Genomic DNA, 27,103 nt, shown 5'->3' with positions numbered 1-27,103 from the left:
CGCGGAGCAAGGCTTCGCCGGGCTCGGACAACAGCTCTTACCCATGTCGCTGGCTGTGTCGCTTGCGTTCCGCTCGCTGTCCTCGGTTGATTCAGCAGGTAAGCCTCTACTTGGGTCCACTTTGATTCGGCGCGCGACAAGGGCTGACGATCGATCCTTGCAGCGCTCGCCAATCCAGCAACGCCTGTCGCGTATTACACGACCATAGATGCAGCATACAACCATCTCTCCGGGCTCGAAAAGCTCATCTCGTCTCTTCCGCCGCTGCCGGACCCGAACGCTACCGCTCGACGCAACTTTGACCTGATTAATCTCGTCCACTTGTACCGCCGACATTTCCTTCGTCTCGATCTCCTCATCCACCAGCGCATCATCGAGTCGTTTCTCTCGCCTGCCAACCCCGCTCTACCGCAACCTAGTCTCGCCGCCTACGAGACGTCCAGCTTGCGCGTCCAGCGATGCTTCGCCATCGTTGCCTCGATGGCGCAGCACGCGACCAACACGGCGTGCTTCGGCAGCGCACGCAGGCTCGTCGAGACGCTCGAGGTGTGCACGAGCTGGACGAGCTTGCGAAACGCAGATCCGATTACGGCGATCGAGCTCATCAAGGAGCTTGGGATCACGCTAGAGACGGGGCAGACGTGCGTTCGTCTCTTTGTGCAGCGCCCATTCTCGCAACTAATTCGACTGATGCTACGCTCGAGCAGCCTTCTCCAGCTCCTGTGCATGTCGGGATGGTCTCTCGCCTCGTCCTCGGAGCTGCACAAAGGCCTTTCCGGCGGCCTCCGCCTCATGTATCACGTTGTCCCGCCATCCCCTCACCGCGCCCCTCCGACCGTCCCCGAACTTGAGCGCGCGCGAGAGGAAGAGCGCCGGCTGCACCCCGAACGGTTCAAGAACCCGATGCACTTTCTGTCAATTCTCAAGGGATATCAGAAGGGCAAGGAGAAGGTCGAGGAACCGGCGTACACCATTGGAAGATGGGAGAACGGGCAGTGTGCGACACTTTTTCCGCTCGATCGCTCAGGCAAGGACGCCGCCTGACCTTCAGGTTTGAATGCGCGCAGTCATCGAAGACTGGTCATTCCTCGACGAGTTCATGCCACCTGAAGGTGCGCCTTCCATCTGGCTTGCGGCCATTCGACGCTGAGTGAACCTGTCTTTGCAGAAAGTCAGAAGGCTCCTCCAGGCGACGCGGATGTCACCAGTGGTCCAAAGTCGGCACATTCAGCTTCTGCTCAATCATCAACCGGACTACACTCTGCGCCAACGATCGCCGCATCAACCCTAGACGAAATTCGCAAGAAGCCTCCCTCGTCGACAGCGGCAGCCGACTTGTCTCGCTCACCCAAAGCGCCGCGACGGAGCAATGAAGTCTCCTCGGTCTCCGCAGTCCCCACCTTGCCGAGCAATGAACTGCAGCCGGCTTTGGCAGCGCCAGCAGCGCCGACTCACCTCCGCACCATCGACCCGGGAGGCGCAACGGCAAACGGCGCCCCTCACGCTCCCGATTCACCAGTGGCAGCACCAGCAGTACCGTCTAGGGACCCGCCGAGTGCACCGCACAAGCCTGGGACCGCAGCAGGCCCTGTCAAGCGATCTGCCGAGCTCGAGGATCCGGTCACGTCCGTCGCGCCGCCGCTTTCGGACCCCTCGCTCGACATCTCGCTTGCACTCGACAGCATCGCGAACGGGGCGCCAATAGAGCTGGACGAGGAAACGATGGCGTTGTTGGCGAGTCTGCCGGAGGTAGACATCCGCCGTCCAGTGTAGCCTGCAAGCGCAACAACATCGACCCTCTTTCGCCACGAGCCGGGACGCTCGACAGCGCAATTTCCTTTTGATCTATGCACACCCGTCCGCATGCCAGCGTCTACTTGCCCTTGAATTCGTACCCGCCCTCGCGCGCCTTGACGACGTGCTCGAGCTGGTCCAGCACCTCGGACCCATCTGCCGTCTCAAGCCCGGCCGTGATCTTGTCGCCTGCGGCGATGGGGCCGACACCTTGCGGAGTGCCTGCGCATCGTCGTTTGCGATAGAGTCAGCGGCTATAGGAAAAAGAGGCGAGAGGAAGAGAGGCGGGACAAACCGGTCAGGAGCAGGTCGCCCTCCTCGAGCGTCATGATGCCCGAGACGTGCTCGATCAATTCCGGGATGCGGTACAGCATGAGACCGGTCGAGTCGTCCTGCTTGGTCTCGCCGTTGATCTGGAGAGAGAAGGGCGAGCGAAGGGGACGGCATGACGGAGGTGGGTAAGGCGGTATCGAGTCGGGAGTTGGCGTGGGCGAGATTTGGCAAGCACAGGAAGCATTGTCAGACACGTCCATTCCGCAATGCACGGAGAAGTGAGCGAGAGCAACGGACCTTGTACCACAAGCGAAGGTTGTGCGGGTCCTGGACCTTGTCCTTGGGGATGAACTTGCCGACCGGGCAGAACGTGTCAAAGCCCTGATGTTGCACGTTGCGACGGTGAGGTCAGCATGGCGACTTGACGGAGTTGAGACGAGAGTGCAGGATGCGCACCTTTGCCGCACTCCAGGGAAGACCCTTGGCCTTGACCGCATCCTGCATATTCCGCCCCGTGTAGTCGATCGCAAGAGTCTGTCACGTCCTACTGGTCAGCAGACAAGCTCCACGGAGAGCAAATGAGCGAGCCGCACATATCCCGCGATGTGCTCGAATGCCTGCGACGCGGGAATGTCGCGCCCGCCCTTGCCGATGACGACGCCGAGCTCGACTGTATGTCCCCAAGCGAGTCAGTCGATCCGTCAAGCACAGCACGGCGTGCCACAGACGCACCCTCGTGGTGCACGACGACGTTCCGCGGGATCTCGACCTTTCCGTCGTCACTCAGCGCGTACGAGCTCGTCGGCTTGAGGAAGAAGAACGGCTCGGTCGGGGTCGCGTTGTTGAGCTCCTTGATGTGCGCGGCATAGTTGCGCCCGATGGCGACACACTGTTCGCTCGGGGTGAGTGGGGGGAGTGCACGAGCGGGGCGAGCGAGAGGCGGCGCGCACCTTCTTGCCCTTGGTAGCAAACTGCGCTGCGATCGAGCTCATCTTGCACGTCTGTACGCGGTCGAAGACAGGTGCGAGCGAAAGTCAACGCGGTGATCCCGGTCGGCCCGTCGTCCGGGAATAGCGCACCGCGGCCCCCTATCCTCGCTGAATGCTTTCTCTCGCACCGAGGACAAGTGGGAAGGAGGAGAACGTTGCACCGTAGCCCAACTTCCTACGCGCCGATGCCGTACTCAAACGCGACCTCGTGCTCCTTCTGCCACTCCTCAATGTCGCACCACGTCGGCTTCTTGAAGCTGCTGAACACGCGCAAGCCTTCCGTCCAGAAGATGCACCGCGCCGTGGCCTGCGTCTGCCAGAAGCGGACTGTTTTGAGCGACTGCGGCACCGAGTAGCCGGACCACCGCAAGGTGGTAACGAGGCGACTGGCAGACATCGAGTCGGCGTTGCGCCCAGAGGTCGCTGCCAGCGAGAGGGTGTGCATGCTGCAGAGCCTCGAGAGAAGGCGACCGAGTGCGTCTTCGAGTATCTCGCCAGAACGCTGAATCGAATAGCTCGAAATGAGGCGGTCGCGCTCCTCCCAGTAGGACTCCTCGATTGACTCGTTGGCGCAGTGCAACTCCTGCTGGGCGGTGGTGAAGCCGAGGTGCGGAGTTAGCGCAGGTCCGAGGGCGCCGCCGCACCATTCGTACGTTGTATCGAGCTCGTCCTCGCCGTCGAGCCCGGTGTACTGCACGGATAGCGTGAGCTGCTTAACGCGGTTGGCAGCTTCGGGGTGCTGAATCTGAGAGAAGGTCCAGCGCTTGGTCGGGTAGACCAGCGTCCAGTTGCCGGCGTGCTTGTCGTGGGCGAAATTGAGGCGGACGTGGTCGTACAGGCTGTCGAGGGCGATTGCCCGGAGCGCACGGCAGGTGTGGGAGCACGCGCCGAGCGTCTCGTCGTCGAGATCAGGGTCGGCAAAGACCTGAGCGAGAAGCTCGATGGGGAGGCGAAGCTGTGTGATGCGCGTAGAAGTCAGGTTGGAAGAAGAAAGCGGCCAAGCAAGGCCGGCGTACAAGCAGAGACGGTGCGTCCGGAGCTACAGAAGTCTCTGCAAGGTTGCAAGCGTGGCATGAGTCTGGCGCTGTGCTGCAACGCGATCCGAAGGCAAGCCCAAGTACGCACGACCAGGTGTGAGAGGCGGCATCGTCTCGTTGGCAGCGGTCACTTCGCTCAGATAACATGCAGGAGTACTCAAGCCTCTAGAAACATGCTCTGGCCGGTCCATGTTGGTGCGAGCGAATTCGAGGAACGAGACGACTAAGGCCGCGATGAAGCGAGGAGCGGCACAGCGAGCGCAGGGCAAGCGGCGGCAGTAGCTGAAACACGTTGATGGGAAGCTCTGGCTCTCTCCTAGCTGGATCTGAGGCGTGCTCGCGGTGAGCGAGTGAGCAGCTTGAGGGCGACGAGGATGACGACGCTTCGTGTCGGGTTCCTGCAACTTCGCGCAAGTTCGAGCAGAGCCGAGTGAGAGCCATGGCGAGCTCGAGCACTCCCACTGCGCCCTACCGCCTCTCGTCTGCGCTCGCGGGCCACGCCGCCGACGTGCGCGCGCTCGCATCCGCCCCACCTCCCGCCGCCGTCGCCGCGCACTCGGCGCAAGCGACGCACGGCTACGACCAGACTCGTTCTGTTCTCTTCTCGGCCAGCCGCGACGGCACCGCCCGCAGCTGGGTCCGCAGAGGGGCCGCAGAGGGCGTGCGCGGCGTCGGGGGAGGGTGGGCCGACCACGCCACGTACGGCGATGCAGACGCCCAGAGTGGACACGAGGGTTTTGTCAACGCCGTAGAGTGGCTCGGCGGGGGCGACGAGGCCGGAGGAGGTGCGTGCTGGTCATCCAGTCTGCTGGCACCAACTGCGCTCAGCAGGACGCTCATCCTGAGACGCCCTGGAAGCTCGTCGTTCTTGAACAGCAGCGCTGATGTTTCGCTGCACGCAGGCTACCTCCTGACGGGCGGGCAGGACAAGCTCATCCACGCCTGGCCCCTCCCCTCTCCCTCTTCGATCCTCTCTCCCGACTCTGCTCCCTCGTCGTCTGCCCCTGTGCCGAGCCACACGCTTATAGGCCACGAAGCCAACGTCTGTGCGCTCCATGTCAGCAAGGACGGCAAGCGCATTGTCAGCGGGAGCTGGGACAAGTGAGTCTGCCGCTTTCGGACAGCTGCGCAGTCCACTCTGCGCCTTGCATTGCGCGGAGCTTTCGCGTGCTTAGCGACCTGATGCTCACTGTTCTGCCTTTCTACAGAACGGCCAAGGTGTGGAAGAATTGGCAGCTCGCATACACGCTCGAAGGCCACGAGCAGAGCGTCTGGGCCGTTCTCGCGCTCGACAGCAGTGGCTCATCGGACGACGAAGACCTCGTCCTGACGGGTATGCACCCACATCTCCATTCAACCGCTCTCCCTATTGACTCTGCCTCGGTGAGCAGGCGCCGCCGACAATCTGATTCGCCTCTTTAAGCGCGACAAGCTCGTCAAAACCTTCAAGGGCCACTCGCAGGCCGTGCGCGCGCTCGCCAAGCTTGACAAGAGCGCCGGCGGTGGTGAGGGAGAGAGCTGGTTCGCCAGCGGGAGCAACGACGGGTGAGTCGGGTCGCCATGTCATAGACCCTCGGTCGATCGCATGCTGCAGTCCGAGTCGGACTGGAATCGTATTGCAGCGTGCGTAGCGAGCTCTGATGGACCATGCGCTGATGAATCAACCTCATCTCGACAGCACGATCCGCCTGTGGTCGCTTTTGACAGGCGCATGCGTGCACGTCCTCTCGGGCCACGACTCGTTCGTCTACTCGCTCGCGCCTATTCCCGACGCGCTCGGCGGCGGCCTCGTCTCAGGCGGAGAGGACCGCACTGTGCGCGTGTGGCGTGCCGCAGACGGAGAGTGCCAGCAGACGATTGTCGTGCCCGCCGTTTCGGGTGCGTGCGCCATGAGCTTGCGCTCTTGAGTATTTCTCTTACCAGCGTGCTGACACTCGCATTGCGGCTTGCTTTTGATAACGTGCAGTGTGGTGCGTCACCGTGCTTTCGAACGGCGACATCGCTGCTGGATCGTCGGACGGCCTCGTCCGCGTCTACACGCGCAGCGAGGAGCGCGTTGCGAGCCAGGCCGACTTGGCGGTGCGTTCCCTCCTCTCCGGCCTGATATCAGGTGGTTTCAGCTGACTGATGTGCTCCCATCTGCGCAGAGCTACGAGGAAGACGTGTCGAAGACGGCGCTCAACTCGTGAGTCCGCTTTACCTGCTGTCTATGTCTCCCCTTGTCGGATCCGAAGAGGCGCAGCCAACTGATGAAAGGAATCGCTGAGCACAGCTCGCAAATTGGCGACCTGAAGAAGAGCGACCTGCCCGGACCCGAAGCACTCGATCAGCCAGGGTCGAAGGAGGGGCAGGTCAAGATGGTTAAGACTGTTGGCGGGACGGTCGAGGCTTACCAGGTAATGACCGACGCTTTCCTCTTCTCCGTGACTCGCGCTGACGGCGGTTCTCCCATTGGTAGTGGTCATCGGGCGCCGGGTCGTGGCAGAAGATCGGCGAGGTGACGGACGCGGTCGGCCAGTCGCGCAAGCAGCTCTACCAGGGCCGCGAGTACGACTACGTCTTCGATATCGACCTCGGCGGTGGCGCTCCCATGCTCAAGCTGCCGTACAACGCGGGGCAAAACTCGTACGCCGCCGCACAGGACTTCCTGTTCGCCAACGACCTCCCGCTCGGCTACATCGACCAGATCGCCGACTTTATCGAGAAGAACACGGGCGGCGTCACGCTTGGCGGGAACGCCAATGTCGACCCGTACACTGGAGCGAGCAGCTACCGCTCGGCGGGGTCGGCCGGCCCGTCCACGTCGAACGCCTCCTCCAGTTTCTCGGGCGACCCGTTCACTGGTGGCGGTGGCACGTCTGCTCCTTCGGCACCTGCACCTCGGGCCGGTGGCGTCCTTCCTCACGTACGTGCGCTGCTCTTTCCTGAGCGAAGCACCTCGCTGACACGTTACTTCCTGCAGCGCACTTTCCTCTCGTTCACGCAAGCCAACCTGCCTGCATTGCGAAGCAAGCTCGCGCAGCTGTCGGACCAGCTCGCCGCCTCTCCCTCGACCTCGTCCCTCGCCCTCTCCGCCTCTGACCTTGCCTCGATCGACCGCCTCATCGCCTATCTCCTCGTCTCCCTCGCGGACCCGTCCGGCTCTGCGCCTGGCGCCGCCGCTCCCTCAGACGCCGACACGGCCGTGGTCGACCGCCTGCTGACGGCCTGGCCAGCCGAGCAGCGCTTCCCCGCGCTCGACCTCGCGCGCCTTCTCGCCCTCTCGGCCCCGAGCGCCGGCTCGTTCCCCGTCGTGCTCGCGACGGCGACGTCGACGACCGAGAGCGAGACGAACGCGATGCTCGCGCTCCGGGGCCTGGCGAACGTCTTTGTGCCGTTTGTCGGAAAGGCGACCATGCAGGGAGAGGCGGTCGATGTTGTGCAGGCGCTGAGGAAGCGGGGCGCGAGCAAGGCGCTCAACAAGAATGGAAAGGTCGCGCTTGCGACCGTCGCGCTCAAGTCAGTCCGCGCTCCTCTTTCGCCGTCTCAGGCGTGTAGCTTCTCTCGCATGAACATGGGCGTCCCAGAAGGTGACATGCTGACCCTTTTGCTTATGCAGCTTCTCGGTGCTTGCCGCGCAAAAGTCATTCGACACGAAGGCGACGGAGGACCTCGCAGAGCTTGCAATCGAGGTGTGTTCATCTCTCGGCGCCATTGAGCACGAGCTGACGTGTCTTTGCACGCAGCTGCTCAAGGACGCCGATGGCGAAGTTGTCTACCGCGCGATGATGGCGCTCGGCAATCTCGTGCGTTCGCTCTGGTATTGCTTCGCTCCGACGTGCCGCACAACCTCGCTAATCTGTACACAACTGCACAGCTCGTCACCTTCGAGACCACCGCAGCGCTCACCGAGTCTGCCGCCTCGCGTTACAAGGCCGCGGCGAGGGAGGCAGCTCAGCGAGTCGCAGAGCCGCGCATCAAGGCTCTCGCAGCAGAGTTCGTCTAGATACAGTCGTAGCAATTGCAACAAGCCCTCAACTTGCACAGTAGCGCACTACGGGGTTTGGGCATCGCCGAGATCTGCGAGTGCGGGATGTGAGCAGTGTGCAGCAAGAGGAAGGAAAGCTACGACGGACAGCGCCAAGTGAGCTTGTATTCGTTGTCGCTTGGCAAGCCCGCGACATCGATCTCGCGCGTCTCGCCGGGCATGAGGTCGAGGAAGTTGTCGCTCAGCTTGACGTCGTACGCGAAGTCGAGGACGAGTCCCTTTAGCGGGTGCGACGACGAAAGGAAGACGGTGGCCTTCGAGATTCGGTTCTTGTGGCGGACAAGTTTAACGTCGAGCTTGACGTCCTTCGGTTTGGGGAAGGTGAGGTACTTGAACCTGCAGCGGCTTCGTGATGAGCAGGAGCAAGCGAAGTTGACGGAAGGGAACGCACGGCTCGGACCACACAGCAACGCTTGACAGCATCGATCCGGATTTCGTAGTATGCAAGCTCGCGTGGACAACCACCGCCTCCTTGTTGTCGTTCCACGCGAGCGGAATCTCAAGCTTCTTCAGTTCGGTCGAGCGGTTTGCCTCAAGCTCCGTCGTCCATTCCTCTTGGTGCACCCTCTTACCGGTGAGGATCTCATACGCAGCGAGGCGCACAACGACCTTTTCGCCCGAAAGCCCGGAGCTGCTGGCCCAGACGTCCACATATGCTTTTTCGACGACGTCGACAACGGAGAAGCGGTCGCGGTATTCTTTGACGGTGTAGCGTCGCGCCGCGACGGCGATGGGGGCGAGCGTGCGTTTGATAACGAAGTACTGCATGCAAGGCAGTGTGAGCGACAAGCCTGGCAGTGCGCGAAAGCACGTACAGCGGGCTTGGGGCGGAGGAAGTAGTCGCAGACGGCCCAGCTAGTCGTCGGCCACTGCGCCATGCACATTAGTCAGCCGAATACACGTTATCCGCCGCGGAGGCTCAGAACGTGAACGCACGACATCGTTGAGCTGCCAGACGAGCGCACCCGCGCACGCGGCTCCGCTGATTCCGCCAGTGAACCTGCGTCGCCAGCCTGAGAAGGCGCTCGACATTGCTTCTGCCTGGATGAACTGCGTCGAGTAGATGTAATCCTCAAGCGAGGGACCGGACCGGATGTTCTCGCTGATGTACAGCGCGAGTCGTCGCTCAAAGCCGCTCGCTGTTCCGGTCGAGTTGGGTGTAAGCAGCTGGATGAAACAGCCTCAACAAACCGTCAACGCACCTTTGTTATGCGCATCCATGGTGCGAGACTGCGGGAAGCGCTCGGAGGAATCGCCGTCGAGAAAATGATCGATGGTACGGATGTCCGGGGCAGCTTCCATGCCTGCAGATGTGGGTGTGAGCCAGAGCTCCGAGCATGAAAAGGCTGGTGACATGAGAAAAGAGTGCGGAGCATACCGAACTCGGAGACAAAGCGGCCGCCGAGGCGATCGTACTCCTGGTACGGCTCCTGCGAGCCATGCCAGACGTCCCTGCAGAAGACAAAGTCAGCGCGAGTTGATACAGCGCTGAAACGCTCCACGAACCAGACGTGTACATCTCCTTCTGTCTGGTCACGCGTTGTCTCTCCGCCCCACGGTGATCCCGGCCAGTAGAAGGTGTCGCTCAGCTCGCCCACGAGCGACGGCAGAACCCGCTCGTACAGCTCGCGGGCAGAAAAATTGGTGCGCTGAAGCATCAGATGCGGGCGAGCGGGAGCAGGTCAGTTCATCGCGGCCTTCTCAATTCGAGCAAGTCGGAGAAGAAAGAAACGAATGGAGAAACGCACGAGCCAGTCGCCTACAAAGAATAACATTCAACGTAAGCTTAAATACGGTGGCTGAGAAACGAGAAGGTTGAGGCGGAGAAGGGATGGAACGCACCGTCCGAGTCTTGCGGGTCGTATTCGAGTCCCTCTGCTTCGGCAATCTGGCTGTGTAAGATGAATGTCAGGCAAGTGAGAACGGCGCTGAGCAAGTGAGGTGCGTACTAGTCCTCGTTGTTGCCCGCAAAGAGCGCAAGGCAAGCATGACTCCGCAGCCGCTTGACCGCCTGCGTCGCCTCCTTCGTGACATTCTCGCGGAAGTCGTCAAGATGGGCGGGATACGCCCCGCAGGCGAACATAAAGTCTTGCCAGACCAGGAGGCCCAGCTCGTCCTGCATGTTGCAGACCACCCGTGACACACGCGAGTTCAGCGACACGCGTGTCGCATTGAGCGAGCAATGAAGTACGCACGCAGGTATCGTAGAACACCTCCTCCTCGTACATTCCGCCACCCCATACCCGGATCATGTTCTGATTGCCGTCGCGTGCGAGCTCAAGCCAGCGACGGTACCGCTCCGGGCCCGCGTTCGTCGAGATGGAGTCGATCGGGATCCAGTTCGAGCCGCCGCAGAACAGAGGCACGTTGTTCAACTCGAAGAGGAACGTGTTGCCCGGCTCGTTGGCAAGAGGCTCGCGCACGATGCGAATTCGGCGGAATCCGACTTTGCGGCTGACCGAGTCGAGGACAGCGCCCGTCTTCTGCGCGTCATTAAAGTCAGACAAAAGAGTAGAATGTAGACGAGCGTGCGAGACAGGCCGCACCATGTCGACGAGGTCGACCTGCACTTCGTAGAGCGGCTGCGCGCCCAGGCCCGCGGTCCACCAAAGCTCGATCTCGTCCGACTCAAAGTGCCACCCGTGCTCGGCAATCTCGTCGACCGAGACAGACACTTTCGAGAAGACAGAGCCGCCGGGAGAAAGAAGGCGTGCGGTGACGGAGCAGTTGGCTGGCGCATCGACAATGTCCCACCGCAGCGAAAGAGTCGCATCAAGGTTCTCCGAAACGCTTGCGCGAGGCCAGCTGCAATTCAAGACGGATCAGTAGCCGATAACAGAAGGAGAGAGAGCAGTACGCGCAGGTTCTCGATCCGCGACTTGAACACCTCGAGCCTGACGGGGCGGAACGGTCCCGCCGTCATCAAGCACGGCCCCCAGTCCCAGGACCAGTTCCAACCGCCCTTGCGGACGAAGAGCCGGCTCTTGTCGCCGTTCCAAGCCGGCCAGTGCTTGCCCCGCCCGAGAGCTTGCTCTTCGAGCAGACGAGCGCGACGGAAGGCGGAATGAAAGGCAATGTAGATGGTGTTGGTACCTCGTTGGAGCCACTTCGTGGCAGGTACTCTGTGTTGGAGTCAGGTGAGTCTCGATGTCTGCGGAAGCTCGTCAGACGGGACGATCAGCGGACGTGGAACGCACCGGTGTGCGAGGAACATGTTGTCCGCCTCGAGCACCTTCTTCCCGTTGACTGGCATGTCGAAACCGTCAATAAGAGTGAATTCGCGCATGAAGACTTGACACACGGAAGACGGTCGCGAAAGTGTCGAGTCCATCGAAGACGAGGTCGGCGGTTTCGCCGTCTCGCGGGAGCTGGTCGAGCTCGAACTCGCAGCGGTAGAGCCAGTCTGCCTCTCCGACCCACTGTACCAGCTGCAGAAGGCTCAGGATGGTTCTCAGCACGGGAGCAAGCGCCAGGTGGGGTGGATCGCAAGAAACGGGCGCACCTCCTCGTTGCAATCAAGCGCAAAGTCCGGGATCAGCCCCGCCTGCTGGAGCTCTGCCTGCACGAGCGACGGGAAGTGCGAGCACGGCCGCCAGCCGCCTTTGATGTGTGCGATGGTAGCCTCGTCGGACGACCCGGAAGTGGGGGAAGACTGGCGCCAGGACCACAGCGAGCGGTCCGTGAGGTCGAGCGTGCGCATCGTGCTGCTTGTGTGGAGCTGCACCAGCTGCGCAAAGCACCACGTGCAAAAAGGGGAGGCAGGCAACGGCGACGAGGCCGCTTGCTTCGTTCGCCCTGAAAAAGGGCCGGCTTCCCTGCCTTGCTTCTCTGCTCCCTGGGTACACACGCGGAGGCAGAAGTGGTAGGCACTAACGTTCGAGTTTCAAGTTTCGACATGCACAAGTAGGTTGTTTTGCGGATCTCCGCCTTCACGAAAGAAGGACGGCCTTCACGCGCGGTATCCTTGGTATCACCCATGAGCCACTCGATCCGAGCTGCTGGCCAGCTGCTTAGATCTTGTTCTCCGAGAGGCTGCGAGCGCGAGGTGAGGAGCGGGTCAGCACGGGAGTCGAGGAAAGGGCAGCGCCGCGAGGTCCCGAGGCACCGCCGCAACTTTTATGACCGCAAAGGATCGGCACGTACAGGTCGTGGAACGCCTCCATGCAACGAGTCTTCATCGTCTTCTCACCCTGGAGAGCAAGAAGAGAGAAGAGGTCAGAAACTATCTCGGCGGGGCGCAAGGAACGAAAACGAAAGTGAACGCACCTCGCGAACCCAGACACGCGGGTCGGCGTACTTCTTGTTCGGCTTGTCGGCGCCCTCGGGGTTGCCGACCTGCGACTTGAGGTAGTCCTGCTTCGAGAGGAAGTAGTCGCGGTGGCCGGTCATGTACGCCCACTGCGTGTCGGTGTCGACTGCACACAAGTACAACAAAGCTCAGTACCGGCTGTACAAGCAAGCGCAGGGCGGGACCAGCGCAACGCAACGAAGCTGCTGGCATCCCACCCGCCCCCCTGTGGAAAAGCAACAACTCGTGCCCAGCGCACGCCGAGGAACCGGAGCTCACCGTTCATCTTGACGACGCCGTTGGTGACGGCCGTGGTGATCTCGTGCTTGGACGAGCCCGAGCCGCCGTGGAAGACGAGGAAGATGGGGAGCGAGTTGTCCGACTTGAGCTGCTGGTGGCAGTACTCCTGGTGCTTCTGGAGGAGCTCGGGGCGGAGCTTGACGTTGCCCGGCTTGTAGACGCCGTGCACGTTGCCGAAGCCGGCCGCGATCGAGAACATGGGCGAGATCTTGGAGAGCGCGACGTGGATGTCGTAGATGTCCTCCGGCTGCGTGTAGAGCGAGGCGTTGTCGACACCTGCACAGTGCGCGGCTTTTTATCAGCAAGCCGTCGGAATGTGTCGAGTCTGATCTGTAGAACGCACCAGTGTTGTCGACACCGTCCTCCTCACCACCAGTGATGCCGATCTCCATCTCGAGCCAGAGGTCGACCTTGGCCATGCGCTCAAAGTACTTGACGCAGGTCTCGATGTTCTCCTCCTTGGACTCCTCCGAGAGGTCGAGCATGTGCGACCTGCGGACGGCGAAAGTGTCAGTGCGTGAGACTCGAACTGGAGAGACACCAAGAGGATGCGACGCACGAGAAGAGAGGCTCGCCCTTCTCCTTGAAGTAGGCCTCGTCGGCCTCGAGCATGCCGTCCATCCAGGGGAGGAGCTTCTTCGCACAATGGTCGGAGTGCAAGACGACGGGGACGCCATAGTGGGGTGCGATCGAGCGAACGTAGTGGGCGGCGGCGACGGCACCGGCGATCGAGGCCTGCTGCTTGTCGTTGGGGAGGCCCTTGCCGGCGAAGAAGGCGGCACCGCCCTGCGAGACCTGGATCATGACGGGCGACTTGGACTCGCGCGCGGCCTCGAGGGCGGCAACGACGGTCGACGACGACGTGCAGTTCTGTGCGGATAATAGTGTCAGTTCGGTCGTGCCGACCAGCAGCGGTTGTAGCGGGAGATGAACGCACGAAGGCCTGCGGATGCATATCCGGGGAAGGGCGGGGTCAGCGGATCATCCATCGCGGGATCTACCATCTCGTTCGAGCCGCAGGCAAGGCGGATACGCCCAGCGGGTGGAGGACAAGCAAGCGCACCGGGATAGCGTACTGCAGGCGGAAGAGGGCCAGTCAGCAAAGGCTGCGCAGACGAAGTCGCTTTTCCGGAGTGTTCCGAGGGTGCGGATGAAGCTGGATCTCACGTACGTGCTCCTTCTTGGCGTGCTCGAGGAGGGCAACGAGCTTGGCACCGGTGACAACACCGCTGTGAATTCTGGGGTCAGCACGACTCGTGACGGCGACATGCGGGCTGGGACGAGAGACGAACGCCTGCGGGTTGGAGGTGGGGTCAGTCTACGCCCGCGAGTGCGTGAGGAGAGCGTGCGCACGGAGGTAACGTCGAGAGCACCCATGATAGTGAGAGTTTGGTGTTAGAGAGGTAAGGGAAAGAGCGAGAGCAAGCGTCAAAGTGACGAGCGGGAAGGAGCGAAGCAGAGGGAGCCCGGCTCGCAGGTTGCGCCCCGCTCGAGGCTGGGACCGACCCCATGAGCTCACTCGCGCCTCGCCTGCGCCTGGGGACCCACGCACCGCTCTGCGTCGCGAAAACTTGCACCACTCAACCGCACACAGTGACCACTGCTCGTTCGGTCCTCGCCTCTGCCCTCACACGCCCTGCTCTCCCATCGCGGCCACATCATTGCCGCCCGACCATGCCCCGTCATCGCTGCAGCATTTCAGATGGCGAGTCTTACTGCTCATGAAGGGATCACAGTACAACTACTGCCGTACTCATGGCCAGCTGCCAGATCGAGAGGCATCGCTTCCTTGATCTGTCCGGCGACCTGCTTTCGCTGGCCGTGTAGCGGACGTTTCGTTTACCAGCTTTGCTCCTGATGCCGTCCACAGCTAGGATAGCTCTTGCGCTGGTGGGCAAAGGAAGCGGCAGTCTGCTGGCCCGGCTGGCCCGGGGTTGGGAAGGCCATCCGCGGCTGCTGCCACGGCAGACGTAGGGCAGCGTATCATGTGCAGCTAGAATCAGCTTGACAGAGTGTTGGCGAAGAGGGGCGCTTGGCCGATCGGACAGCTCGAGCAGGCGAGTGAAAGATGCGGTATTGCAGGAGGAAAGGGTAAAGTCGCTACATCTGCAAGAGGAGGGGATCCCTGAGCGTCAGTGTGGCTGCACAGTGTTGTTCCCTGTGCGAGGCAAAGCTCGTGGCCTAGAACAACCCGAGGGAAGAGACGCACAAAGTCCTCGTCCGGGTCAAAGTCTGCCGCCGCCTTCTCGTCGTCGAGCACCTCGCCAAACGACGACAGGTCCTCCCTGCCGCGCGCGACCATCCGTGCCGGCGGCTTGCCCCCGGGGCCCTTGGCGCCGGCCTTCTCGCCCTTCTGCTTGTCCATGGCGAGCGTCGCCATCGACGCGCGCACCTTGCCGACCTCGTCCGACTTGAGCGGCTGCGCGAGCGCGCGCGCGAGCTCGTCGACGAACGCGGCAAAGAGCTTGGACCCGCCGTGCTTCTGGATCAGGACGTCCGAGAGCGACGACGCGAGCGCGGTAAAGTCTTCCCGTGTCCGGCAGTTCATTTCGAGCACGTTGTCTGCGCGCGCGCGCCGGGAGTCGCTCGTCAGCCGCGACAGCACGGTGAGGGCGCACAGCATGGGGGGACGCACCACTGACACTGGCCTCGCCAAAGAGAGACGCTGCGCTGTCCATGTCGGACCGGAGCTGCGCTGCCCGTGCCTTGGCCCGCAGCGCCGCCGGGTCGTTCTCGCGCTCCTGTGTGGTCCGTCAATCAGCTCATGCAGGCGTCACAACGTCAGAAAGGCGCCGAGCACGAGGGGGAGGAGGCGCACCTTGCGCTCGAGGTCCTCGGCCTTCTTGCGCTCCTCGGCCTCCTTTGCGGCAATCTTCTGCTTGGTCGCGCCCTTGTTGCGCATGGACCCGACGACGGGCGCGGGGGCCTTTGGCTTGTCGTCGTCGTCCGAGACGTCCCAGTCGTCCTTGACATCGTCGTCGCTCGCGTCCTCGTCGGCAAAGCGGCTGCTCTTCTTGGCCGGTGCGGGTGCGGCCGGTGCGAGCTTGGCCGCTGCGGGTGCGGCCGCGTCGTCGTCGGAGGAAGCGTCTGCGGGGCGGAGAACGAGAGGGAAGCGAACGAGAGAAAGGGCGGAGGTGAGCACGGCGTGAACGAGGCAGAGCAGGCGGGGAGAGGCGGACCCCAGTCACTCGGCATCTCTGCTCGGCTGCTCGCTGCGGGCTGCACGCGTCTGGGCAGAGCGGAAGCAGCGCAACGCTGGCCTCGCCTCGACGCTCGTCGCGACGAAGCTCGCCTCGTCCGCAAGACCCGCTCACCGCTCAGGACAACCCGAGAGTGCTCTTGCTGGGCTCGCAAAGCTACTTCAGACCCTCACGAGCTACCACAGCCCCGATCGAGCGACCCGGGACACCCGCCTCCCTCGCATGGCCTCGCCGCGAGCACCGCCCCCTTCCGCGCTCGCAGGCAGGCGCACAGCCGTCCCCGCGCCTCTGCAGCAAACGCTGGGCTCTGCCGTTGCCCCAGGTCCACCCTCACCAGCCAGTGCGGTCGCGCGAGACGGGTCCAGCATGACGGAAGTGGGGAACAGCAGAGACGACAGCGTCCCGCTCGACCTCGTGCGTGTGCGCCGATGCACTGTAGCGTGAGAGCGTACTGACAGCGTTCCGACCCCGCAGCTCCAGTCCCTTTACCTCAACCCGATCCTCTCCCCCACCAGCTCCTCTTCTTTCCCTCGCCCCGCCGCACCCGCACCCGCACCCGCCTCCGCCAGCACGCATGCCCGCACCGACTCGGTCACGACCGAGCGCTACGGCCCGAGCACCTTACGCGACTGGCCCGCCGCCGTCGCCTTCACAACGCGCACGACCTTCCCGCCCGTCAAGAAGCTCGCGCCGCAGCAGCGCAAGCGCATCCTCGTCACGGGCGGCGCCGGCTTCGTCGGCAGCCATCTCGTCGACCGCCTCATGTTCCTCGGCCACGACGTCGTCGTCCTCGACTCGTTCTTCAGCGGCAACAAGACGACGCTGTCGCACTGGGTGTACGCTGCCGCTCGTTCGCCTGCGTCCTCTCATCACCCTCGTTGATCTTTGATGTACTCTGTAGCGGCCACCCCAATTTCGAGCTCATACGCGGCGACGTTGTCGAGCCCATCCTGCTCGAGGTGGACCAGGTCAGATTCTCCCCCTCTCCCCCTCGTTCCCGACGATCTAACGACCTCTATCGCGTAGATCTACCACTTGGCATGCCCTGCGTCACCGAAAGCGTACCAGCGCAACGCCGTCAAGACGCTCAAGACGAGCTTCATCGGGACGCAGAACATGCTCGGGCTGGCAAAACGCACAAAGGCGCGCTTCCTGCTCAGCAGCACATCCGGTGCGTCCTGTCCACTCGCACCTGGAACATCCCCGACACTCACCCGCCTCGCTCTCCAGAGGTGTATGGCTCGCCGACTGTTCACCCGCAGCCCGAGACCTACTGGGGCAACGTGAATCCGAACGGGCCGCGAGCGTACGAGCACATGCGTTCCGCTGCCTTCCGAGCTCCGCTAACGAGTCTTCGCTGGCACAGGTGCTACGACGAGGGCAAGCGGGTAGCAGAAGCGCTCACGTATGGCTACGCACGGCAAGACGGCGTCGATGTCCGAGTCGCCCGCATCTTCAACTGCTTCGGTGCGCGTGGCTCGTGCACCATCTCGTGTGTCCTTGTCGTCTGACGAATTGCTCGATTAGGCCCACGCATGAGTGCCGACGATGGGCGACTTGTGAGCAACTTTGTCGTCGCGGCACTCAAGGGCGAGCCGCTGCAAATTTACGGCGACGGGTCAGCAACACGGTCTCTCATGGTGCGTCTCATGGCAGTGTGAGCTTCGGAGGCGGGACAAGCAGGGCTGACCTCTTCTCGCCCTCGCGCAGTTCGTGCACGACCTCGTGACGGGCCTCATCTCGCTCATGGACTCGTCCTACGCCGACACGCCCGTCAACATTGGCTCCTCGGACGAGGGCACCGTCCTCTCGTGGGCCGAGGCGATCCTCTCTCTCGTGCGCGACCTGCGCGCCGCGGGGCAGATCTCGCCCCTCCCCGCGGGCAAGGGCGAGAGCGCGATCGAGTTCCTCCCCGAGGTCGTCGACGACCCGCCGCGGCGCAGGCCGGATACGACGCTCGCGAGGGAGACGATTGCGTGGGAGGCGAAATGGACCGTCCAGGCGGGGTTGGAGGAGACGATCCGGTACTTTGCGGCACTGCTCGCCGAGTAGCGGAGGCCCGAGTCGAGCTGCAACGCTGCTGCGTCACACGCACAACTGGCTCTACGTAAACCCTCCCGTGGCTCTCAAGGATTCCTTGTGGGCTTCTTTTGACTGACTGGAAAGACACGGAAGTTACAGCTTAGCTTCGCACCTCACTTTACACCTCGGGCGGATAGTAGGACCGCGCGGTCTCGAGCAGCGACTCTTCGACGTGTGCCCAGTCGTGCACCGCACGGCGCAGGGCGTCGCTCTGTCGCAGCGGATCGACCTTGCGTGTCTGCACGATGTACTCGCCTGCGACCGGCTATGGGGGCGTGACTGCTTGGTCAGTTCGGCCCACGAGTGGTGCGAAGAAGAAAGAGGCGCACCTTGTGGTCCGACAAGTCCGCGGCAAAGCTCCCGTACGAAACGCAGTGCACCCTCTCGCCGCGCCACAGGATCCGGTCGCACCAGCTCGGCGTGCGCTGCTTCTCGCTCGAGTCGTACCGCCCCGTTCCGCGGTCGTACTTGTACGTCGGCGGGAAATCGATCGGCGCTTCGCTGAAGTCGCGCAGGCGGAAGGACGGGTTCGACGCGCGCTGCAGCGCCAGCTCGTCGTGTTCGAGCAGTGACGGGATCTGGTCCTGCCGGATGGTCGAGCCGGGACCGGGGAGGACCTTGCTACGCGGCAGCTGAAGCCGGAAGTTGAGGTCGCCTAGTATGTATGGCATGCATGTTAGGCTGCATTTACTTTGATCGCGAGCAAAGACGAGCGCACCAATGAAGAAGCAAGTCTCGGCGTCCGAGACCTGCGTGCCGTCGCCTCCGCCGATGTACGCATTGCGAGTCGCGTCGCCTCGCGGCGCAGGGAAGCTCTGGCGCGAGTCGAGCAGGACGATGAGGTCCCGCGCGCGTTCCGCGTGGTGCGGCTTGCCCGCGGCGAGGTGCGCGTTGATGAAACAGAACGAGCTGTCGTCCATGACGAGCCGCATGAGCACGGCGCCCTTGTTGCCGTACAGCTCGTCGAAGCCGTTCTTGACTGTGTGGGCGGCGAGGTCGCGGATCCGGCTCGCGACGGACCGGCGCGCAAAGATGGCCGTATAGAGCTGCGGGCGTTTGAGCTCAGCTCTTGGCCAGCCTCGCTTGAGCTTCTGGTGCGGAGGTCCTACCCCGACGAGCGATTCGTCGCCGACGGCGACCCATTCGGGCCCGAGAGTCAGCGCGACTGCAGCGGACAAGACACGCTGCCAATGCTTGTACCGGCCCGTCACGTCATGGTTGCGGGTCGCGAAGAGGACGGTCCCTGCAGGAATTTGTCAGCTCGACCTTAGCAGACTTATGAAGCGGACGAGCGAGCCTAACTGGCAGCGAGCGTTAGGTCCGACAGGTCGATGACCTGCGTTCAAGCTGGTGGTGAGTAGACACTCGTAAGATGGCACGCGGTCTGCGCACCTCTTGAAGATTGAAGACAAGGAGGTCGGGGCCATCAAGCGTGTTGAGGAAGCTGGGCAAGAGGTTACGATTGACCGGACCGGTCGAGGCGAGCAAGTCCGGGTTCTGCGCATCGACGTTCCAGGTGAAGATGCCGACCTTGAGTGGCGTGAACCGGCTGTACGACTCGACGAGCTGCGACATGCGGTTGCCTGCAGAAGGTGGAATGAGACGAGTTTGGGAAGGCTAAAGCGCCCGGCGGAGACGTACATATCCAGTCCTGCCGGAGGAGGCCATCCTGTGTACACGCACAGACGCGCTCAGTGCCATATTGGTATACTCGCAGGCGAAGTCATCCGGACCCAGAAGCGGATCGTCCCATCAGTGCTGACCGAGAAGACGCGGAGCGCAGAAGCCTGTCAAGCGGTCTAGTCAGTAGCAAGGCTGAGTCGGATAACGAGGGCGCACGCACACTCCACAGCGACTGCTTGTCGAGCCCAAGAGCGACCACGGCGGCTTTGTGCTTCCGCCAACGCTTGATGACCCGCCAGGCGCCCATCTTGCTGACATCGATAACCTCAAGGAGACCGCTGCACAAACAGCAGAGCGTCAGAACTTAGCCGTCCTCATGGTGAGCAGGCAAGAAGCTCACGTCTCGAGTCCAACCCAGAGGTAGCGCGACGGCCCGCACAGCGCCGTGATGGAGACAAGCGCGACTTTCTGCACGTCGATCATCTCGGCCCGGTCGCTCCGCCAGACGCTGACATGGCCCGACCTGCAACCGTCATGAGCGCAATCGTGAGCGCGTTTCATGGGTGGGCGTCGAGGAGTGAACGCACGTATGCCCGAAGAAATGAAATTCGGGATGCGAAGGCACGACGCAGCCGCTGCAGACCGTGCCGAGCGTATCGATCGTGTCGGTGCTCCAGTGCTTCTCGCCGAGGAGGCGCATGCCTACCCCGCTCACGTCGTAGCCCCTCAGGACGCAGCGCTTCGAGTCGCCCTTGGCTGACGGCGCCTCGTTCCAGGTCGCCCAGATCGTCCCGCCCAGAGACTGAACCCAGCTGAAGCCGGGTGGGATCTGGCACACACGCGAGTGACCATGCAGCGAGACGAGCGATCCCGACTGCGGGTCCGGCAGCCAGACAACCATTCGCCCGGTTGCGTCGAGCGTGTACATTCCGCCGCCCGAGACATGGTCGATGTCGACAATCTCGGCGCCCGATGGATGAGCCTCGTAGCGGTGCCCAACAAGGGGGAGGTTGCGCGCCGTGAATTTGGACGGGTGCTCGAGGAAGGGCGCAGCGTCGAACTCGAAAAGCCGTCCCGTCCGAGTACCCACCCAAAGGTACCTGCACGGTGCGCGTCAGCTGCTGCACAACATGTTGCGAAGTTCAGGGAAATTGCGCGTGCCTTCCGCTCGGCGAGAAGCGAAGCGCGGTCACGATGTTGGTCCCGAAACCATGCAGGCCGACTTCACACCCTGCAATCGATAGCCAAGTCAGTGCGACTGTGTGAGCTCTATTCGCCTTTGAGTGGTCTCGTACAACCAGAAGGCGAGTTTGAAGCGCTCCAGAGCTGCACCCTCACTCCCGCGCTAATCGCGACCAGATCCCCGCACACGGCGACGCTGCGCATGTCGGCATAGTAGATCGCTTCGACCTTGCTCCGCTCGTTGGCGATGAGCGGCTCGGTGTGCGTCGCGCGCGTCGCATCGGGAAAGGGCTCGACGGCTTCCGCTTGGCTCTGGGCGAGGGCGGCGCGCGAGGCGCGGATGCCGTGCTCGAGGCGGTGGATAGGGTTCGTCAGGATGGCTGGAGACGAGGCGGCGGACAGGTGGAAGTGCTTCGCTTGCGTGAGAGCGGGAGGAGCATGGGCGGAAGCAGCGAAGTTGGATCCGACTGACGATGCGGGCGAGACCGGTCGAGGAGGCACATCGTGTGGTGGGAGCCCAGAGAAGGATGCGAGTTTGGCTCGAGAATCGTGCCAGTGAGGCAAGGAGAGCGACGCCTCCGAGTAGGCGGGAGACGCTGGCCGCGATCCTCCCTGCGCCGCCTCGTCGTCCGACAGGGCCGAGGCAGCAAACTGAGGTCGCTGCATGGAGCTACACAACGCGTGAAGCACGAAGAGCAGAGCGCGGGTCAAGGCTGAGAGGTCGAGCGCACCGGACAAGCCGCGGCAGCGTCCGTGTTCTCCTGTCGAGTCGACCTCGCTGGCTGACACGGCGAGACCGCGGCGACTCGTGGCCACTGTCCACTGAATGCAGGTGGGGGCCAGCCAGCGAGCAGAAGCGAGCAGAGCGTCCAACTTGAAGCCGGAAGCAAGCCTCTCACCCGGATCGTCTCGTCAAGTGCAAGCTCATCTCGAGTTGCGGCATCCATCCTTACCTAGTTACTCGGGTCGAAGTTCTTGAACGCGGCCTTGAACGTCTGGGCGTCCTTCTTCTCCTCGGCGTCGGGCTTGGCGCAGCGCTTCCAGTCGGCGCGGTCGGGCGCGTGCAGGAGGATGGCGAGCGTCTCGCTGCGATGTCGCGACAGCTGCCTCGTCAGTGCGCCAGTCACTCCAAACGTTGAGAGAAAGGGCGGTGCACGCACCGGCCAAACTGCAGCGAGAACCCGTCGCCCTTGCCGATCCAGTGCACGAGGCTCTTGCCGCCAGGGAGGTCGACCTTGAAGTACTCGTCGCCCTTGCCGTCCTCCTGCGCGCGCTGGTGAAACGTCGACGGGTCGGAGATCTCCTCGAACGCATAGTTGAACTTGGTCCCTTGCGAGAGGAAGGTCGACTCGGCTTCAGACGCGAGCGACGAGGGGATCGGGCAGATCTGCGGGCGTAGAATCGTCTGCGTCAGTACGGTTCCGGCACTTTGCGCACGCAGGTGCGCGGGAACTCATACACAGGCACAGCGATCATGCCGGGAAAACCCCCTGACGAACCTGCACATGCGCGTGCCCGCCCTTGCCACTACTGCGCGCAACCTCGAAGCAGACCATCTCGGCGCCAAAGCTCTTGTAGCACTTCCTAAGCGCCTGCTTGTACAGCTCGACCTCCTCGAGCACGGGCGGCGCGAGGTCGGCCGGGATGGATCGGAGCGTCGGGTAGTGCGCGATCTGCGTTGGTGCGGATGAGGAGTAAGCTTCTGCCGTTTTGAGAACGCACACCTCGGAGCGCCGGCCACTCCGAGAGGTGCGAATCGAACAGGCGCTACTCACGGGAATGAGCAGGACGTGGCCGCCGCCGGGGACGGGGCTCGAGTCGGTCGACGTGACCTGCCCCTTAGGCAGCGTGAGGTACGTCTCGGACCCGATGCTCGTGATCAGGTGCTTGGTGACCTTGGGGTTCGAGAGGCAGAACCAGCACTCGTCGGCTGGACGACGGGGGTCACGAGTCAGCGCCAGCAGCAGTGGGAGCGGGGAGAGGTGCGGGAGGACGCACGGCTGATGGGCTTTTGCGTGCCGCGGTGCGTGCGGTTGGCGGCGCGCTCGGCGTCGCGCGCCTCCTTCTCCGGGCAGTCCTGGATCCAGTGCCCCTTGTTGTCGCAGATCCGGCACGTGTAGTGGTCCCTGCGAGCCCGTCCGCGTAAGTGGCGGTTCTACCAGAAACAGCTCGCCTTCCTTCGCTTCGAAAGAGGCGAGCACTCGGCAGAGCAGCAACTCACGGCGGCGGTCCTCCCTTTCCCCTCTTCTCGCCCCGGTCGCCTCCCCTCCCCGCGTTCCCGACGCCCTGGAAGATATAGTTGGGCACGCCCATCTCGTTGACGTCGTCGTCCGTGACGGCCGCGGGGCGCTTGAGCCCGCGCGGGCCATCCGAGCCGTTGAGCTGCGACGTGAGCGACGCGGTCGACGCGGCGGCGGAGGGGTGGAAGGGGGAAGGGGTGGACGAGGCGGGCGCAGTCGGAGCGGCCGAGGGAGTGATCGAGAAAGCGTAGAACCACTGCGGGGTGACAGCGTGGTGAGCCTTGCGCAGAAGCTCGAAGAGCACAGCCCGCATCGACGGGTTAAGGCTCGGATGACCTTTCGACGGGCAGACTCACGCGGTCTTTGTTCTTGTTGCCCATCGCGCCGAGACTCAACGCGCGGCAGAAGGTCCTCTCGCCCGCTGCGCCGGCGCCCTCGGCCCTGGGCCATTCGAGCGGCTCGCGCTCCCAGAACGTGTTGGGCGCCGCGACAAAGTGGTACTTTGCCCTCGCGGCGCGGGCGACGTCGTCGAGCTCGGAGGCAAAGACGTCCTCGGGCTTTGGGGGCACGTCGGGGTTGGAGGACGAGACGGGTACGAGGGGCTTGGAGGAGAGGAGCGGGAGAGACGAGGGGGCGAGGTGCGTCAGGAGGATGTCGACGGGCTTGGCGGGCGGCGGAGGGAGGGAAGGGTTGGCGGGCTGAGGCGTGAGGGACGAGATGAGGCTTGAGACCTCGCTCGCAGTGAAGGCGTTGCCATCCGAGGAGGAGGCAGACGGGGACGGGCCAGAGACGGTCGCGAGGCGGAGACCCGATGCGAGGGTGAGGAGACCGGCCTTGGCTGCACAAAGAGCAGTCAGTGTGCATGACTGGCTGCTTGTCGGCCGCAATGGACGCACGCAGGACGCTCAAGTTTGTGCAGACCTCTTCCCCACTGTCGACCTTGTCCTGCACGCGCTTCGGAAGGGGACCCTTGCCCTGGGCGGTGTAGACCTGGACGGGGACCTTGAGCTCGCCCTTGCTCAAGCGGTCGAGGTCCTGGTCGACCGAGGCGGGGTCGAGGCTGGAGAAGAGGTCGAGCGAGAGGACGAGCGAGAAGGCGTGCTTTGCGTGGAGCTGTGCGAGCTTGTCGCAGTAGGCCTGGAGTGAGCTCGCTGGCCCTGTCACGAGCACCTTCTGGGCTGCTGGCGCCATTGCGGGCGAGTTGCGAGTGAGCGGAAGCAACTCGAGCCGATCAGCCAGAGACACGCCCTCGCCCTCTCGCTCGGGTGCCAAAGTGGACAGCGGTGTGCGTGTACGAGAGTGTACTCTACCCTCTCCAGCTACTCGCTGCCCGCCCTGCCCGGTGTCTGCGGGTGGTGACGCGTGGACTTCGCGTTTCGCCAAAGTCGCGTCGCTGCTCGCGTCGACGCGGCCCTCGCCTCGCTCCTCAGTCTGCGCCAAGACTTTGCTACGCCAGAGACGAGCACACTGCAGGAATGGAACTCACCACCGGAGCCATCAAGTGCGCCCACCCCACCGCACTCCGCCACCCTCTTCGTCGTGTCTCTCTTGGTGCTGACTCGCTTGCCCGCTCCCGCTCCCTCGCGCGCACAGGGCCATGTACGAGGGCGGAGGCGACGACGCGAGCGCGGTCGACCCCATCCTCCAGGTCCTCAGCGTCAAAAAGGTCAACTCGAGCGGGCAGGGCCAGGACCGGTACCGGTCAGTCTCGCTCTTCTTCGGCGCTTTCGAGTACCTTAGATGCCGCCTGACCAGGCTGCACAGCTCGGTTGGACGGCTGTAGTGGTCTGCTGCAAGCGCTGACACCCTTTTGGATGCGACTGCGCAGTCTCATCCTCTCGGATGGCGAGCACTTCGCCCAGGCCATGCTCACGACCACCCTCAACCACCTGGTCGCTGGCGAAGAGCCCCAGATGGTCAGGAATGCCATCGTCAAGCTCCCGACCTATGCCGTCAACGTCGTCCAGAACCGCCGGTGCGTTCCGAGAACTTGCTGCCGTCGCTTCAGCGTGTCTGGCTCATTCCCCCGACACGAGACTGACTCGTCGACGCCATGCTCTTCGCACAGCATCGTCATCATTCTCAACGTCGAGGTCCTCGGCGTCGAGGACAAGATCGGCAACCCCACCACCATCGAGAACCTGACGGGCGGGCCCGGCAACGCCGCCGCGGCGTCGGCCTCGACGACCGCCGCGTCGACCTCTGCGCCCGCCGACGCCATTTCTGCGCAGCCCGCTGCGGGCGCTGCGGCTGTCGGGAGGGGCGGGAGCAACGCGAGCAAGACGGCGGCGGCCAAGCGCGGCGGCGCGGCTCAGGGGCGCAGGGGCGCACAGGGAGGGAGCCTCGCCGACTCGCCCATCTACCCGATCGAGAGCCTGAGTCCGTACCAGAACAAGTGCGTCGAGCTGGCGCTCACAAAATGGATAGTTGCTCGCCCAGGAGCCTGGCGACTGACCTGAAGGTGGTCGTTCGCGCGCACAGGTGGACGATCAAGGCGCGTGTGACGAGCAAGTCGGACATCCGCCACTGGACGAACCAGCGCGGCGAGGGCAAGCTCTTCAGCGTCAATCTCCTCGACGAGTCGGTGCGCACTTTAGCCCCCTGGGAGCTTTCGCCAAACTCCGTCCGCTGACTCGCTTGGCGTTTGCAGGGCGAGATCCGCGCCACGGGCTTCAACGAGGCTGTTGACCGCCTGTACCCGATCTTCGAGGAGGGCAAGGCGTACCGCATCTCGCGCGCCCGCGTCAACATCGCCAAGAAGCAGTTCACCAACCTCAGCAACGAGTACGAGATCACGTTCGAGGCCAACACCGAGGTTGAGCCCGTCGACGAGGTGCGCTTCGTCACACCGAGGCGTTCTCCAACGAACAGGAGCACTGACGCCAGCTGCCACAGTCGGAGGACAAGGACGTGCCGCAGGTCCAGTTCAACTTTACGCAGCTTGCGGACCTGGCGCAGTGCGAGAAGGACACGACGTGCGACGTAATCGGCATCGTGCAGGACAACGGGTCCGTGTCGGAGATCACGGCCAAGGCGACGCAGAAGCAGATCAAGAAGCGCGAGCTCGTCATCGTCGACCGCTCGCAGTACTCTGTGCGCGTGACGCTGTGGGGCCGCCAGGCCGAGAACTGGACCGAGATGGACCGCGGCATCGTCGCGCTCAAGGGCGTCAAGGTCGGCGACTTTGGCGGGCGCAGCCTGAGCGTCTCGGGCTCGTCGACCGTCGCACTCGACCCCGACATCCCGCAGGCGCACGAGCTCCGCGGGTGGTACGACGTCGACGGGCACAAAGAGTCGTTCCAGTCGCACTCGAACTCGATGGTCGGCGCAGGCGGCGCGGCGGGCGCCGCGGGCGCGTTCAAGGCCGACGCGTTCAAGCCGCTCAAGGACGTCGTCGACGAGAACCTCGGCATGTCGGACAAGCCCGACTTTTTCGCGACGCGCGCGACCGTCACGTACGTCAAGAGCGAGAACTTGAGCTACCCGGCGTGCCCGACCGACCGCTGCAACAAGAAGATGGTCATGGAGGGCAACGACCTGTGGCGCTGCGAAAAGTGCGAGATGACGTATGAGGCGCCGCAGTACCGGTGCGTCCCGCTCTTTCCCGTGCAGGTCAAGGCGGAAGGAGGCTGACATCGTCGTCTCTGCTGCAGCTACATCATCTCGATGTGCATCAACGACTACACGTCGCAGATCTGGGTCAGCGGCTTCAACGAGGTCGGGCAGGACCTGTTTGGCAAGACGGCCGACGAGATGAAGGTGCTCCAGGACGACGACAGCGAGGAGTACGCGCGCGCGCTCGCCAACGCGATTGGCAAGATGTACAACCTCACCGTCAAGGCCAAGGCCGACTCGTTCGGCGACCAGACGCGCGTGCGCTACCAGATCCAGCGCATCCAGAAGATCGACTGGGCCGCCGCGGCCAAACAGCTTGCCGAGCAGATCGAAAAGTGGTGAGCGGCGGTACCCACACAGTCTCTCTCTCTCTCCCTTGCCCCGGGGCCTCGCCTGTCCGGCCCGCTCTCTCGCTGCCTGCCCTTGTTGTGCATGTTCCTGTCACCCCTGTGC

At 63.3% G+C, this 27,103-nt stretch overlaps 11 protein-coding genes across 11 annotated transcripts; 4 read left to right on the top strand and 7 right to left on the bottom strand.

Moving 5' to 3' along the window:
- Nucleotides 1-43: 43 nt before the first annotated feature.
- Nucleotides 44-1,150, top strand: JCM10292_007514 (uncharacterized protein; the record flags this gene model as incomplete). Its single annotated transcript, XM_076646603.1, has 4 exons — nt 44-98; nt 164-641; nt 708-997; nt 1,068-1,150. The coding sequence occupies 4 exons, from the start codon at nt 44-46 to the stop codon at nt 1,148-1,150; spliced, it is 906 nt and encodes a 301-aa protein (XP_076507845.1).
- Nucleotides 1,151-1,873: 723 nt separating this feature from the next.
- Nucleotides 1,874-3,059, bottom strand: FMP41 (Fmp41p; the record flags this gene model as incomplete). The annotated part of the gene is made up of 7 exons (XM_076646602.1): nt 1,874-2,016; nt 2,090-2,207; nt 2,365-2,448; nt 2,524-2,601; nt 2,661-2,737; nt 2,800-2,956; nt 3,018-3,059. The coding sequence occupies 7 exons, from the start codon at nt 3,057-3,059 to the stop codon at nt 1,874-1,876; spliced, it is 699 nt and encodes a 232-aa protein (XP_076507844.1).
- A 172-nt stretch (nt 3,060-3,231) lies between these two features.
- On the bottom strand, nt 3,232-4,203 carry JCM10292_007512 (uncharacterized protein; the record flags this gene model as incomplete). Its single annotated transcript, XM_076646601.1, has 3 exons — nt 3,232-4,011; nt 4,073-4,107; nt 4,182-4,203. 3 exons carry the CDS (start codon nt 4,201-4,203, stop codon nt 3,232-3,234), a joined length of 837 nt encoding a protein of 278 aa, XP_076507843.1.
- Nucleotides 4,204-4,532: 329 nt separating this feature from the next.
- Nucleotides 4,533-8,078, top strand: JCM10292_007511 (WD repeat PLAP family protein; the record flags this gene model as incomplete). The annotated part of the gene is made up of 13 exons (XM_076646600.1): nt 4,533-4,878; nt 4,996-5,194; nt 5,302-5,426; nt 5,485-5,638; nt 5,772-5,971; nt 6,060-6,172; nt 6,241-6,278; nt 6,366-6,489; nt 6,552-6,998; nt 7,056-7,591; nt 7,692-7,764; nt 7,819-7,878; nt 7,950-8,078. The coding sequence occupies 13 exons, from the start codon at nt 4,533-4,535 to the stop codon at nt 8,076-8,078; spliced, it is 2,544 nt and encodes an 847-aa protein (XP_076507842.1).
- Nucleotides 8,079-8,126: 48 nt separating this feature from the next.
- On the bottom strand, nt 8,127-11,820 carry JCM10292_007510 (glycoside hydrolase family 2 protein; the record flags this gene model as incomplete). The annotated part of the gene is made up of 17 exons (XM_076646599.1): nt 8,127-8,152; nt 8,209-8,456; nt 8,512-8,882; nt 8,936-8,989; nt 9,057-9,259; nt 9,323-9,424; nt 9,499-9,572; nt 9,627-9,769; nt 9,869-9,879; nt 9,963-10,012; nt 10,070-10,236; nt 10,316-10,603; nt 10,667-10,925; nt 10,982-11,242; nt 11,318-11,366; nt 11,422-11,548; nt 11,623-11,820. 17 exons carry the CDS (start codon nt 11,818-11,820, stop codon nt 8,127-8,129), a joined length of 2,631 nt encoding a protein of 876 aa, XP_076507841.1.
- Nucleotides 11,821-12,130: 310 nt separating this feature from the next.
- On the bottom strand, nt 12,131-14,085 carry FBA1 (fructose-bisphosphate aldolase FBA1; the record flags this gene model as incomplete). The annotated part of the gene is made up of 10 exons (XM_076646598.1): nt 12,131-12,152; nt 12,264-12,310; nt 12,387-12,535; nt 12,688-12,984; nt 13,052-13,200; nt 13,268-13,578; nt 13,646-13,651; nt 13,772-13,783; nt 13,880-14,002; nt 14,062-14,085. The coding sequence occupies 10 exons, from the start codon at nt 14,083-14,085 to the stop codon at nt 12,131-12,133; spliced, it is 1,140 nt and encodes a 379-aa protein (XP_076507840.1).
- Nucleotides 14,086-14,808: 723 nt separating this feature from the next.
- On the bottom strand, nt 14,809-15,903 carry JCM10292_007508 (eukaryotic translation initiation factor 3 subunit J; the record flags this gene model as incomplete). Its single annotated transcript, XM_076646597.1, has 5 exons — nt 14,809-14,814; nt 14,918-15,270; nt 15,344-15,449; nt 15,527-15,795; nt 15,888-15,903. The coding sequence occupies 5 exons, from the start codon at nt 15,901-15,903 to the stop codon at nt 14,809-14,811; spliced, it is 750 nt and encodes a 249-aa protein (XP_076507839.1).
- Nucleotides 15,904-16,130: 227 nt separating this feature from the next.
- On the top strand, nt 16,131-17,960 carry JCM10292_007507 (UDP-glucuronic acid decarboxylase family protein; the record flags this gene model as incomplete). Its single annotated transcript, XM_076646596.1, has 8 exons — nt 16,131-16,322; nt 16,383-16,744; nt 16,810-16,876; nt 16,935-17,079; nt 17,139-17,214; nt 17,275-17,375; nt 17,436-17,548; nt 17,619-17,960. 8 exons carry the CDS (start codon nt 16,131-16,133, stop codon nt 17,958-17,960), a joined length of 1,398 nt encoding a protein of 465 aa, XP_076507838.1.
- A 148-nt stretch (nt 17,961-18,108) lies between these two features.
- On the bottom strand, nt 18,109-21,461 carry JCM10292_007506 (uncharacterized protein; the record flags this gene model as incomplete). The annotated part of the gene is made up of 12 exons (XM_076646595.1): nt 18,109-18,255; nt 18,320-18,645; nt 18,709-19,036; nt 19,100-19,233; nt 19,293-19,326; nt 19,383-19,573; nt 19,632-19,659; nt 19,724-19,777; nt 19,834-19,951; nt 20,014-20,136; nt 20,201-20,713; nt 20,983-21,461. The coding sequence occupies 12 exons, from the start codon at nt 21,459-21,461 to the stop codon at nt 18,109-18,111; spliced, it is 2,475 nt and encodes an 824-aa protein (XP_076507837.1).
- Nucleotides 21,462-21,748: 287 nt separating this feature from the next.
- DRN1 (Drn1p) lies at nt 21,749-24,226 on the bottom strand (the record flags this gene model as incomplete). The annotated part of the gene is made up of 8 exons (XM_076646594.1): nt 21,749-21,881; nt 21,956-22,182; nt 22,295-22,468; nt 22,571-22,725; nt 22,794-22,921; nt 23,017-23,291; nt 23,392-23,873; nt 23,932-24,226. 8 exons carry the CDS (start codon nt 24,224-24,226, stop codon nt 21,749-21,751), a joined length of 1,869 nt encoding a protein of 622 aa, XP_076507836.1.
- A 284-nt stretch (nt 24,227-24,510) lies between these two features.
- RFA1 (replication factor A subunit protein RFA1) lies at nt 24,511-26,992 on the top strand (the record flags this gene model as incomplete). The annotated part of the gene is made up of 8 exons (XM_076646593.1): nt 24,511-24,536; nt 24,629-24,736; nt 24,864-25,010; nt 25,104-25,430; nt 25,517-25,619; nt 25,686-25,868; nt 25,931-26,622; nt 26,689-26,992. The coding sequence occupies 8 exons, from the start codon at nt 24,511-24,513 to the stop codon at nt 26,990-26,992; spliced, it is 1,890 nt and encodes a 629-aa protein (XP_076507835.1).
- Nucleotides 26,993-27,103: the final 111 nt, after the last annotated feature.

This window comes from Rhodotorula paludigena (genome assembly GCF_050403205.1).
Source record: "Rhodotorula paludigena JCM10292 DNA, Rt_paludigena_JCM10292v1_ctg5, whole genome shotgun sequence".
Taxonomy (NCBI): domain Eukaryota; kingdom Fungi; phylum Basidiomycota; class Microbotryomycetes; order Sporidiobolales; family Sporidiobolaceae; genus Rhodotorula; species Rhodotorula paludigena.
Note: the sequence above shows the minus strand (reverse complement) of the source record. Positions and strands in the feature narration are given on the sequence as shown.